The 13,614-nt window shown below is 43.6% G+C and overlaps 1 protein-coding gene and 1 non-coding gene across 2 annotated transcripts in view; one reads left to right on the top strand and one right to left on the bottom strand.

Moving 5' to 3' along the window:
* Positions 1–13,614, top strand: part of MYO7A (myosin VIIA) — a 158,961-nt gene that overhangs the window by 100,728 nt on the left and 44,619 nt on the right. Inside the window, exons 19-26 of the mRNA XM_061629024.1 lie at positions 1,473–1,557; positions 3,817–4,035; positions 5,479–5,586; positions 8,399–8,608; positions 10,293–10,496; positions 11,636–11,812; positions 12,456–12,545; positions 13,463–13,590. Of these exons, the coding sequence (XP_061485008.1) occupies positions 1,473–1,557; positions 3,817–4,035; positions 5,479–5,586; positions 8,399–8,608; positions 10,293–10,496; positions 11,636–11,812; positions 12,456–12,545; positions 13,463–13,590 (1,221 nt within the window). The remainder of the gene's footprint in view (positions 1–1,472; positions 1,558–3,816; positions 4,036–5,478; positions 5,587–8,398; positions 8,609–10,292; positions 10,497–11,635; positions 11,813–12,455; positions 12,546–13,462; positions 13,591–13,614) is intronic.
* Positions 11,345–11,463, bottom strand: LOC133386259 (5S ribosomal RNA). The gene has a single exon (XR_009763099.1). It is a non-coding gene; the product is annotated as a 5S ribosomal RNA (ribosomal RNA).

Below are 13,614 nucleotides of genomic sequence, written 5' to 3'. Positions count from 1 at the left end.
AGAGGAAGGCAGTGGTGAACCCCCTCTGAATACTGCGTACCGTGAAAACCCTCTTCATAGGGTCACCATAGGTTGGGATCGACTTGAAGGCAGTCCATGATCCATGAGCAAACTCTGTCCAGGCCAACTGCTAGGCAAAGTGAGGCAACCACCTTCTAGTGCAAATGTGTCTCTCATTGTGACACATTTAAATGTTTCTTTTCTTTTAATAATGTTATTTGTTATTTAATCTTGAGAATTGCCCTATACGAGCCTGCCCAGGCCCTGAGATCTTCAGGAGAGGCCCTTCTCTCAGTCCCAACACCCTCGCAAGTATGATTGGTGGGGACGCGAGATAGGGCCTTTTCAGCGGCTGCTCCTAGGTTCTGGAACTCCCTTCCTAGGGAGGCATGAATGGCCCCCTCCTTGCCATCCTTCCGTCGGCAAGTAAAGACTTCTTTATTCTGACAGGACTTTGGGATAGAAGGTGTTTAGAATTGGGCTTTACAAGGCTTGTTTTATTGTTTTACATTATTATCTGTATTATTTTAAAATGTTTTTAGATTTTTAAGTGCCTTTTACGGTTTTAAGGTTGTGCATAGTTTAATTGTATTTTAATTGTATGTTTTTCTATGTTTTTAACTACATGTAGTTTTATTTGTAAGCCGCCCTGAGTTCCAGTTTGGAAAAAGGGCGGGGTAAAAATAAAGTTTCAATCAATCAATTCAATTATTTTATTGATGTATGTATTGCTATATTCATGTTTTTGTAAGCCGCCTTGAGGGCCTTTTGGCCATAAGGCGGGGTATAAATTTTATTATTATTATATATAATAATAATAATAATAATAATAATGAAAAACACCTTTTACATACAGAAAGGCAGCTTTGAATCCAGCCCATTATTTGCACATTTGGATTTTACCATGTGCTTCCTCTTCACCAGTTCCCTGGGTCAAACTGCAAACTATGTTTTCAGCCTCTCAATCGACCTCTTCATTATATTTGTTATAGAAGAGGAGGCTCCCAAACAATAGCTTATGTGATTGGTTATTGGTTGTGGGCACACGGAAAGGAGCATGGCTGTGAGAGGCCATGACCATGACTATCCTGAAGGGACCCTGCACTTCTGAACTTGCCGCTACACTACTACACCTCTAGCAGCAGATGCTGTGGAGTGTGCTGGAGAGGAGAATTGGGTTGCCATGCAACTTTCCCTGCACCCCCTAAGCTACCGCTATCCCCATGGGGGGTATTTTCAATTTAACATTGCAGAATGCAAAAAATCCACACTGGCTATAGTATACAGCCGCTTTCATGGCTGTATAATAATCTGCAGGATGTAGAGTTGAAATAAATGCCACACCATAGGTATCCACCTTTCGGATGCAAACCACAATAAATTAAGCTTCTTCCTAGGTCGAACCTAAAAATAAATAACACAAAAAGACACTGACACAAGAGGGAAACAGATTATAATTCTCTCTTTCCCAGGTCTAATTTCCTGAAAGTGAGGAATGCCGCTCTGATGATTCAACGGAACTGGAGGGGGCATAACTGTCGAAGAAACTACGGTGCTGTAAGTATGTCTGGAGCCCACGTGGTATAGGACCGTTGGTCTACCCCAGCTCAGATTTGTCTAACTTTGACTGGCAGTGACTTTGATTTCAGCAGTCACCTGATCCTTTTAACTAACGATGCTAGGAATTAAACCTTGGACTGTCTGTGAGCAAACAGGTGATCTACCACTGTTTCATATAGCTGTACAATTGTACTGTTCACTCATTCAAAATATTTCTTTAACATCCAATGTGGGAATGGAGAACCTGTGGCCCTACAGATGATGTTTGACTTCAACTTCCATCATCTCTGTTCCCTGCCCAAGGGCCACGCTAGCTGGGGCTGGTCGAAGTTGGAGCCCCAACAACATCTGGGGGGGGGCATGTTCTTGTAGTGCTTGGATCTGGAAGCAACTCTGTAGTACAGAGGTTCCCAAACTGTAGTCCTATAGACCGCTAGTGGTCCATGAGCTTCATTCAGGTGGTGCGCAGCATGCCTGCAAAAATACAATTAAAAATCATTCAGCATCTAGCACTGCACATTACAATTGCTACAACAGGCAGAAAATCATTCAGTGGTCTAGAATCCCACTAGATCCCTTGCAACATTAGAATAGATTTTTTTGAATTCAAAATTTGGCAAGGGTTTGGTTTCAGACCTCTAACGGGAGCTAATAAGCATTACTGCAGGGCCCCTGTCAGGTTAAAAAGGTTGTGGGAAGAGGACCTTGGGGTTCAGTTCAAAGTCTGTCAGTGGTCAAATTTATGGTTTAAAAAACCATGTAAATCCATATCAGCTTTTGTTAGAGAAGCCACGCTCAGAATCTCTGATTGATGGTACAGGACCTCAGTCCAGTTTTCATGCATTGCTTATGGTCTTTCTCCAAAATGTTGGAGAGGGTGTGGGGCCCATGGTACTTATTTTCATCTATGGTGGGAATGTTCCTATATAAAACCTTTCTGGACTGAGGTTTCTGAAGAAACATCTAAAATTACCCATGCTCCCATTCAGATGTCACCCCAGTTGGCTCTCCTTTCGATTTTTGATGATTGTAACTCTGATATTTTATTTAAAGATCTTGCAGTGTATCTTTTATTTGCTGCTTGTCTTTCAATTGCTGAAACATAGAAAAATGTGGGAAATTTGAACGTTTCCCTTTGCTATATCGAATGCCTGGAACATTGCCATTTTGGAAAAAATAGTACTTACTTTACGATCGATTCAAGGCAGAGCTGAATTGGACGCATTTTCATGTAGTATGGTGGGACTTTAATTTGTATGCCTCTGAACATCAAATGCAGCAACACCTGTCATCACCTTTCACCAAATTTGTGACTCATAATTTGTTTTTGGTGTTTGTCATGTCACTTAATGTAGACATTGATCCCTGTTTTTATTTTGCTTATTTAAGAAATAAATATTTGGGGGGGAGTGTGTCTTTACACCCCAATGCCAAATTCCACCTTTAGAAGAGATTTTTTTCCTTTGGATCATAACAGGGATGGAAATAATTAGTAGGGGAAGGGTTGTATCTCAGTGAGAGAGTATCTGCTTTTGATGCAGAAGGTCCCAAGTTCAATCCCCAGCATCTCCAGCTAGGGCTGGGAGAGGCCCCTGCCTGAAACCCTGGAGAGCCTCTGCCAGCCGGTGTAGACTGGCTGAAGTTCATTTTTAAAAGGAACTGGTCTAGTTCAAGCTCAACATGTTCAAAAAGGAACTAATTCCAGTTCATGTGCATCCCTTTACAAAATGAACTAGTTCAATTCATGTTCAGTTAACAGTTCGATTCAAGTTCATCCAAATGATCTTTGGCCAAAAATATTTCAGCATTCAGAATGTTATGAGCTACTGGGCTTGAAGTATGAAATATGCTTAAGAAAATTAAGGAAATATCAAATCATTAATGTATTTTTTCCAACAATTACGCTTGTTAAGCTTAAAGTCCGAAAGAGTCTAAAGAGTAAAAACACATGTAAAAGAATGAACTTGAAGGTTAACTAGAAATCATTCAAAGTTCACATTCAGTTCATCTTAAATTTTAACTAACTCAGTGAACTTCATTAAATTGAACTGGTTAATTCCAAGGCCTGCTAGATGTTCCCTCCTCTCTGGTCACAATCATTTTTCAGCCCCACCATGATAGCACACACTATTAGCATTTTTGTTAAAACCTGAATGTTAAATGCAAAGACACATTGACTGTTCCAAGTAGTTTGGCTCTCCAGATTTCACATTTGGCAAGGAATGCCTCATTTAATCATCCCTTTTCCTTTCCAAGATGAGGATTGGCTTCCTGAGGCTCCAGGCGCTCTACCGTTCCCGCAAGCTCCACAAGCAGTACCGCATGGCTCGCAGGCGCATCATTGAGTTCCAAGCGAAGTGCCGGGGCTTCTTGGTGCGCCAAGCCTTCCGCCATCGCCTTTGGGCAGTCTTCACCATCCAAGCATATGCCAGGGGTATGATTGCTCGTCGCCTCTATAAGCGCTTGAAGGGAGAGGTAAGTGCCATGTGCATTATTACCCCTTAAACACTGAACCAGATCTGATGAGATTCTTTTTTTAAAAAATTTTTTAAAAATTAAAATTAAATAAATAAAAATATGACTTCAGTATTCATTTCTGTATTTAATTAAGAAATGCTATACCTGCCCTTCATCATAATGTCCCAGGGTGGGTTATGACAACATAATATATAATTATAAAACACATAAATCCATAACAAGTAAAACCACTCCAAATGGAACAGAACAAAATCTGATAAAAGAGGTGGGTCCCACAAAACAAAAAACTTTTATAGTTCAGCAGAAAATTGTCTAAAGGGGCTGTGGAATCAAAAGGTGTCTGCTGGAAATATTTTAGATATGGGATATCCTAGAGTTTGATAACAGCCAGCATGGTTAAAGTGCTGGACTAGGATCTGGGAGAGCCAGGTTCAAATCCCCACTTGGTCCTGCAGCTCACTAGGTGATCTTGGCCCAGTCACTGTCTCTTTGCCTAACCTACTTTACAGGGTTGTTGTGAGGATAAAATGTGTGCCACCTTGAGTTCCTTGGATAAAAGGTGGGATATAAATGCAATAATAAATAAGCAAGCTTTAAATTAAATAGGAGGAACCAGGTAGAGGTGCTTAACCCTACCTTCATGGGTGATTATTTTCCAATCAAAATTGCAGTCCCAAACAGCTTTTCCACGAGACAAAATATACTGGGTTGTATCCCATATAGGAATGTGCTAGAACTCCGCCCAATTCAGATTTGGCACCAAATTTTCGATTGATTTGCTTATTCTTTATCATTGTGGACTGGATTTTTATGTAGCAATTTTCCACAGTTATTTTCATAAATGGATTTTTTAAAAAAAAATCTGCCTCTAAAATATCGATATTAAGAATAATAATTTTATCAATATTTCCTTTTAAACTATCAATATTTCCATTAAACTTATATATATTAATATCAAAATATTGTGCAAGGGGTAAAAATAGATTGGTAAAAGCAGCGGCTAGTGGACAAAGAATGGACTTGAATCGATACTGGCCTGTTAAGTCTATGAAATGCTTTCAAGCCAGCACTAGCCAACAGATCCCTAGTCCTACTGAATGGGTCTCCTCTGAGTAGAATTTCATTGAACACAACCCCGAGTTTGCATTCCTTTTCTCCAGTGGGGAGAAAATTACCTGGGGAAAGGGGACTTTTAGTGTTCAGATGGTTTGTGTGGAGAGGCTTATGCACCACACCACTGCTGTCTTCAAATGCTGAGCTCCCACAAGTGTTTTCAAAACAGGAGACCCTTCCTTTCACCTATCTCTGACACCTCATATCTAGTTTGGCCTCCAAGTTCTGCCTGAATTCCATTCACCTTCCACATGGCTAACGCTGGAGGCTGGTTAATGAATTAAATGGCCCATTTAAAAGCATTGCTTTTGAAATTCATTTCCCCAGTACTACCGCCGTTTGGAAGCAGAAAAACTACGGCTCTTGGAAGAGGAACGACTAAGGAAGGAGATGAGTGCCAAGAAAGCAAAAGAGGAAGCAGAAAAGAAACATCAGGTGGGTCAATTATTTCTCTCTCTATCTTGGGTTTTTTTTGCGTAGGTTCCATCATTTCTGGCTGCCCACACACTACCTGGCCACGTTCAAAGGTCTTGTTCAAGGCCCTTAACAACTTGGGTCAATAATACCTCAGGGACTTTAACTTGGCACTCCTTTATTGAATACACTTCGGAAGATACGTTTATGCACCGTCCATCAATGGAAGCCTGGCAGATATGGGGAAACTTATAAACGATGTAATGGCCTAACAGAAAGGAAACAGAATTTATTCACAATCATTTAGACTGCATATCAGTTTAGTCAGAGGTTGAGTGTCTGAGAGATTTTCTTTTCTTTGTTAGCATTTGAATGCTTCTTTGTTTGTTGTTGTTGAATAACTATTGCTTCTTAATTATACTGGTGTCTGATGTAAATGAGAAAATTCATGTCATATAAAGATACCTGTGAAGAAACAAAATAAAAAATAAAAAAACCTATTAAAAAAAAATACCTCAGGGACCGCCTGATCTCCTATCTCCCTGCCCAGTCGCTGACATTTTCGGGGGGGGGGGTCACTATTAGTGGCCCCCTGTGCCTCTGATGCATGGCTCGTATTTTATTTATTTATTTATTACATTTCTACCCCGCCTTTCTTTCCATGATAGAAACCCAAGGCGGCTTACATATGGTTCCCAGGCGGTCTCCCATCCAGGCACTGACAAGACCTGACCCTGCTTAGCTTCAGCAGGGTGCTGGCCTCATGTGCCTTCAGACCACTATCCACTAGGAGCCATGTGTTCAGTATTGTGGGTTCAATAACGTTGACTCATTGCTGTCCCACTCTCTGGAATCTTGTCCATCATGCACATGCTTTATAGCCAGTGCACATCAATATGGATTTCAAGATGACCAACTATTACCAAATGCAATTGCACCAGCGATGTCCTTTCCTAGACATGGATAGTTTGGCCCCTGTGATTTGTGCACTGGTAACCCCGTGTTTGGATTATGTAACCATTCTTATGTGGCGCTACTCCTGATATTAGTCTGGAAGCTACAGCTGGTGCAGAAATCAGTAGCCAAGATACTGAGTAGAGCCTCAGGCCACGCAAATATTACTCCTGTGTTGAACTGCACTGGCTGCCTATTGGATATTGGGCCATCTTCAAGGACTTGTTCAGCCTGGAACAACTCAGGACTAGCTTACTTGAAGGACTGTCCACCCCTGTATATTAAAATTGCTTAGATCATCAGAGGAGGCCTTCCTGATGGTGCAGTGACCTGCTGAGTAACGTTTGGCAACAGTACAGCAACAGGCCTTCTCTGGGATGGTGCCCACCCTCTGGAATGCTTACCCTCTGGTTATTCAGGAAGCATGGTCTGTTGGGATGCATCCAACACTTGGTAAAGGGATGGGGGCCCTGGGGCGCTCCAGATGTTGCTGGATTGCAGCTCCCATCATCCCTGACCATTGGCCCAGCTGGCTGGTGCTGATTGGGAAGGCCGCAGGTCCCCCTGCCCTGGTTTGGCATGAAACCAATCTGTTTGTTCAGATTTTCCCTGATCAGTAGCAGTACAGCCTTCTGCCCTGTTATCTGTTAGCTGAACCCCGATAAGACTGAGGTATTACTAGTGGGGGACAAGGGAAGGTTGGGTGATTTTGACCTGATACTTAATGGGGTGAGTTTGCCCCTGAAAGACCAGGTCCGTAGTCTCGGGGTCATCTTGGACTCCCAGCTGTCTATGGAGGCTCAGGTTTCTGCAGTGAGCCGGGCAGCTTGGTACCAACTTCATCTAGTACAGAGGCTGCGACCCTATCTTCCCATACATCTGCTCCCACGAGTGATACATGCCCTGATCTCCTCTCGATTAGACTACTGTAATCCGCTCTACGTGGGGTTACTCTTGAAGATGGTCCGGAAACTCCAGCTGGTACAAAGCGCGGCGGCACGCTTAATAAAGCAGACCCGCCGCCGCGATCATATCACCCCAGTGTTGATTGAATTACACTGGTTGCCAGTTGTATACCGGGCCCAATTCAAGGTGTTGGTTTTAACCTTTAAAACTCTATACGGTTCCGGCCCAGTTTATCTGAAGGAGCGCCTCCAGTATCACCAAATATGCCGCCAAACAAGATCAGCCTCACAGGACCTTCTCTCGGTCCCACCGACTAAGACAGCTAGGTTGGTGCGGACCAGGGAGAGGGCTTTTACGATCGTGGCCCCCACCCTCTGGAACTTACTTCCCTTTGACCTTCGGCATGCCCTCTCCCTGTTGACTTTTCGCCGAGCCTTGAAGACCTGGCTCTTCAGGCAGGCCTATGGGATCTCTGGGGTGGGTTATGTTTTACACTGTATTAATGTAAGATGGTCTTCAGATGAGATGTTATGATATTAATAATGTGATGATTATGTATATGAGCAGATTGTATTTTATATTGTATTTTATATTGTACGTCGCCCAGAGTGTCCGTTCAGTCGGACAGATGGGCGTCTGCTAAATAAAATTTTATTATTATTATTATTATTATTATTATTATTATTATTATCTGTGAGTTGGTTTCTCTGTTTTAAATGTTTTTTTAATATGTATTTTTACTGTTGTAAACTACATTAAGATTTCTTTTAATGTAGGCAGTATAATAATGTTAATATATATGGCGGAGTCACTGTTTTGCCAAGGCCAACGTCAGTGCAAGAAATGGTGGCCCCGGGATTTTGTCTCGTGAGGACTGACGAAGAGGACTAGAGCTCTCCAGGGGTAGATCTTTTCCACACTCCTCGTGCCCCTCTTGAACGCCTGCTTACACTTTGCCTTCGGTCTCTCCTAGGTGCGCCTAGCCCAGCTGGCTCGGGAAGATGCAGAAAGGGAAGTGAAGGAGAAAGAAGAAGCTCGCCGCAAGAAGGAGCTCTTGCAGAAAATGGAGAAGGCCCGAAATGAGCCTGTGAATGACTCCGAAATGGTGGACAAAATGTTTGGCTTCCTGGGAACGACGACATCTTTGCCCGGCCAAGAAGGGCAGGCCCCTAGCGGCTTTGAGGTAACTGAAAGGAAACGCTGACCCCACACCTCATGTCATGGTTCTGCTACCCAGTTGAGTCAGTGGCCTTCCCAACACCTGGTGAACTCCAGATTTCTGGACTACAACTCCCACCAGCCCCAGCCAGCAGCAGGTTGGGGAAGGCTGCTTTTGGGAAATTCAGCAGTGCAGGGTCCTTTCATGATAGTCACAGTTACACCTCCTCACGGTTACACCCTTTCTAAGATTATACAACCTAATATTATAGAATAACCTGGCCAGGTTTGGATACTGCTTTCTTCTTCTCTATCCTTCTCTCACAACAGAGATTCCTAGGAGTTGATCAGCATGAAAGGGGAGTGTGTTAACTACAGAAAAGAGTCTTCTCAGTGGCTGACTCACCTCCTTTCACTCTGATTGGTTCCAATCAGCAGGAAAGGACAAAGAAGCATGCTAGAAGACCCTTCTCAGAGGCTAACACATTCTCCTTTCATGCTGATTGGCTCATAGGATATTGGAGACATAGGGACCCTGCTGGGACCCTGCTCCCAGTAAAGTAAGGGTCTAAGACTCCCCCCAAGACTGTGAACGACTACACCCCTGTTAGGGAAATGCTGTATCAGACTGAGGCCAGGAAAGGAGAAAATACCCCTTAATTGTAACATCTTCTCCCAGCCTTGAGCCATCCTGATTCGATGTGGAATTAGGCTCCCACCCACACCAGATCAGTTAAATCAAAGCCCAGTTTGGACCCTGCTGGGCTCCCAGTGACATCACAGGGTCTGAATTCCTGTTACCCACCCCAGTGGGCCCCCAAGCGGCTGCGCTGGCATCAGTGACTCCCGCTAATTGGTGATTCTTCTTCAGTGATGATGAAAGCAAGGGAAAAGGTGTCTGTCTCTCCCTTCCCTTTTCCTCCCGTCCTGGCTCTTGAAATACTCATATAAAATAGGGATGGATGGATTTATCAATTCCAGTTTCTCTCAGCTTCTTTCAGTCTGAAATTCAGTTCTCCATATTTCTCCAGCACTTGCATTATTATTATTGTTGTTGTTGTTGTTGTTGTTATAAATAATAAAAATAATAATTTTTAAAACTCATTAAAATTCCTCAGCATTTTAACACAAATTTCTTCTAAAATGCACATTTTTGTATGCAGCGTTGGGGTAATATACACATTTTACAGGCAGTTTTCTCTAACATGATGCATTTTTGTATGATATTTTCACTAAGATAGGCATATAGCCTATAATAATAAACACATCTTGATACTTTAACAATAAGAATAGTATACTTTAATCACCATTCTATAGGGCACAGTCTTTACATCTGCTTATGCTGTGCTTCACCCATCTCAACCGCACTCCAACTGCCCTTAACTGACAATTCCAAGACCTTAAAGAGATATTACAGCACAGCCTATGCAAACATTTTGTAAACGTTACTTCTCTGGGGAACTGCACTGCACAATTCAGAGAAGTGCAAATTCCGAAGGACGTTGATGTTCCTATTTTCATATTGTTTCAAAATGTGTGAATTGGGTAGATTCACTTTTAAATGCAAACTGAATCTACGTCCTCTCCCCCACCACCGCCACTTTCGAAAAAAGCCTGGCAAACCCGACAAGATGTTCTGGCCCAAAGTGGAAATGCAAATGAGAAGCCCAAACTGGATCTAGTTAAATCTCCAGCAGTTCTCTCTCTAGGATCTCGAAAGGGCTCAAAAGGAATTGGAGGAAGATGACCTTGATACAGCCTTACCCTTGCCTGAGGAAGAGGAGGAGGATCTCTCGGAGTACAAATTTGCAAAGTTTGCTGCCACATACTTCCAAGGCACAACCACACACACGTATATACGCCGGCCACTCAAACAGCCGCTTCTGTTCCACGATGACGAGGGAGACCAGCTGGTGAGTCTGGACAAACAGCTTGGGAGAAGAGCAGTAATAGGGAATGGGCCCTCTGAATCCTGTGGTGGTTGTGGGAACAGGCCTTCTGAATCTTGCCTCGTTTTGAGGACTGCCAATTGACTAGGAATTGGCTCTCTGCAACTCTGTCTGTATGCCTGTCTCTCTCATTATTTATATATATCAGGCCTAGGGAAACTTCAGGCCTGCGGAATCTGGTTTGATTGTTTGTTTGTTTTTAACTAGAACCCCAAGAACCAAAACTAGGTGCAAAATCATGATGGCTTGGCGGGGTGGAAGTGGGGACACAGAATTAAGGAACAGGATGCCTCTGATGAACAGGAATCAGTACCAGCACTAAGCTCACAATCCTGTCATACAAAAATGAGCCCACAAGCTTTCTTTCATCTCAGCAGCCTAATTTAGAAGGGAGAAAAAAGCTGTTGGTAAAGAAATGTGGGAGTCAGAATCCCGGCTGATCTGGGCCACATCCATTGTATTTATTATACCTCTATTATTAACACACTATTATACCACTTTAAACAGTCATGGCTTCCCCCAAAGAATCCTGGGAACTGTGGTTTGTTGAGGGTGCTGGCAAGAGTTGGAGACCTCTATTCCCCTCACAGAGCTACAATTCCAAGAGTTCTCTAGGAAGAGGGGCTGATTGTTAAACCACTCTGGCCATTGGAGCTCTGTGAGGGGAATAGAGGTTTCCTAACAACTCTTCTTGTTGTTATATGCCTTCAAGACAATTATGACTTATGGCGATCCTGTGAATCTTTTGGATGTATTCATAGGGTTTTCACGGTAAGAGGTATTCAGAGGTGGTTTACCATTGCCTTCCTGTAAGCCTACGGCACCCGGTATTCCCAGACGGTCTCCCATCCAAGTACTAAGCAGGCCTGACCCTGCTTAGCTTCCGAGATCAGATGAGATCGGGCGTGTTCAGGGTAGTATGGCCATAGGCTAACAACTCTTAAAAAACTACAGTTTCCAGGATTCTTTGGGGGAAGGCAAGCTGTCAAAGTGGTACCACATTGCTTTAAATGCATAAAGCAGATGGACCCTACCCGGACATTTGCCATCTGCCTACCTTTGCATGGACTTGCTAATGACTATTTTCTTTTCAAACAAAATAGGCAGCCCTTGCTGTGTGGATTACTATCCTCCGCTTCATGGGGGACCTTCCTGAGCCTAAATATCACACCGCAATGAGTGATGGCAGTGAGAAAATCCCAGTGATGACCAAAATTTATGAGACTCTGGGGAAGAAGACATACAAAAAAGAACTTCAGGCCCTGCAAGGTGAAGCAGAGGTAAGAGGCACACGAGCGGAGAAGTGCTTTTGCACGTTTCCACTGGTGGCTGCAAACGAGTGGCATGAATTTGTGTTTAACATGCCAGAAGTCAGTGAGAATTTAGTTCATGAACTGCAAGTTTAGATCCCAGTTTTGATTAAAGTTGTATTTTGTGTTTCCTGTTTCTGATTCTTTCTATATTTGTCTGTTGTATGTGTATTTTCATTGCAAGTTGCATTCTGGTTGTGATGCATTGTACACAAATATCACAACAGTCCTTTTCTGGTGCCAATACCTGCATCTGAATAGAAACCACGACGTTCTTATAAGAACATTTTCATAGCTCTGCAGCAGTTTAAAAGTTTGAAATATTTGAATTTTCCATCTTGTCTTTTTCAGAGTAAGCCTAAAAGATATGTGGCGTTTTCATTTTACACATCAGGGAAGCGAAGCCGAGTTCAGTGACTTACCTAAGACTTCTTATGTGGCTCGGGCAAATCACTTTTTGTATCCTCGCTTTCCAAAACTGCAAAATGGGGATGCTACCTACCCTACAGGGTTAGCGTGATTTGAACCTACATCTCCCAAATCTAAGCACAGCACTGCGTTGAGCACACAGTATCAGTTCTTTTGAAAAATGCTGTTTGTCTTGCATTCATAGAGCGCTCACATAGATGGCCACAAAAAGAACAGTGTGCGGCACAAACTGGTCTCCTTGACCCTCAAGAAGAAATCCAAGTTAACTGAAGAGGTGAGCAATATTTTGAAGCTTGGGAGGCATGAGATATGTGTTAGCAGGCCCACCATCTGGCACCCTTGGGCAGATGCCGTGGCCCTCAGTGCACCCGGAAGGGGCCACCAGCACTGAAACCTTCCCTGCCCCCCCTTTACCAGGTGGCAGGTCTAGGAAGTACATTACTCCAAAACTTTGTGGGAAATTGAAAATGGTGGCTTTCCAGCTGCCCGCTAGTACCACCAGGCATGTGCACAGCCAGGGAGGCACCAGACAGCACTCAGCTGCAGATCAACCCAAATGTTAGTTGTTCTGCAGGGCTTTCAGCTGTCTTCTGCTTTTTCCTCTCCCTACAAGCTACGTAGAACCAGACAGTCAGCTTCATAGGAAGCTGCCTTATACCAAGTCGGGCCATTGATCCATCTAGCTCAGTATTGTCTATCTACACTGACTGGCAGCAGTTATCCAGGGCTTGAAACGGGAGTATTTTCCAGCCCTACCTGGGGATGCCATTGATTGAATGAAAGACCTTGATGCAAAGCAGAAGCTGTACCACCGAATTACGGTCCTTCCCCATCGTGATCCACAAAAATGCCCACAAGGGGAGGGGTGATAGCCCAAGAAAGGGGAGCTCAGCTGTTCATGGTTCCACAGACTGGCAAGCACGACAATAAGGCAAAACAAGGCCAGGCAACATTTAGCACCTTGGAGAGAGGTCACGGTGCGGATTCAGGACCTCAGATAGCATTCCTACAGCTGAGGCCCAACATTCTAGTTGTCTCAGTAAGGCCCTGGAGCAACTGGCTGAGAATTTAGAGCAGGGTTAGGTAGATGCTGACAGGAGCCCCCACCCCAAGAGAGAGAGAGAGGGGGGGGTAATAATGCCATGTTCATAAAAATTCACAGATTCAACTCCCTTCCTTCTGTTTTGCTAGGTGACCAAGCGTCTTCATGATGGTGAGTCCACTGTCCAAGGCAACAGCATGCTAGAGGACCGGCCTACCTCAAATTTGGAAAAGCTCCATTTCATTATTGGGAATGGTATCCTCAGGCCAGCATTAAGGTTAGATATTAGTACAAAAAGAAG

This window comes from Rhineura floridana, chromosome 5 (genome assembly GCF_030035675.1).
Source record: "Rhineura floridana isolate rRhiFlo1 chromosome 5, rRhiFlo1.hap2, whole genome shotgun sequence".
In the NCBI taxonomy this organism is placed as follows: Eukaryota; Metazoa; Chordata; class Lepidosauria; order Squamata; family Rhineuridae; genus Rhineura; species Rhineura floridana.
Note: the sequence above shows the minus strand (reverse complement) of the source record. Positions and strands in the feature narration are given on the sequence as shown.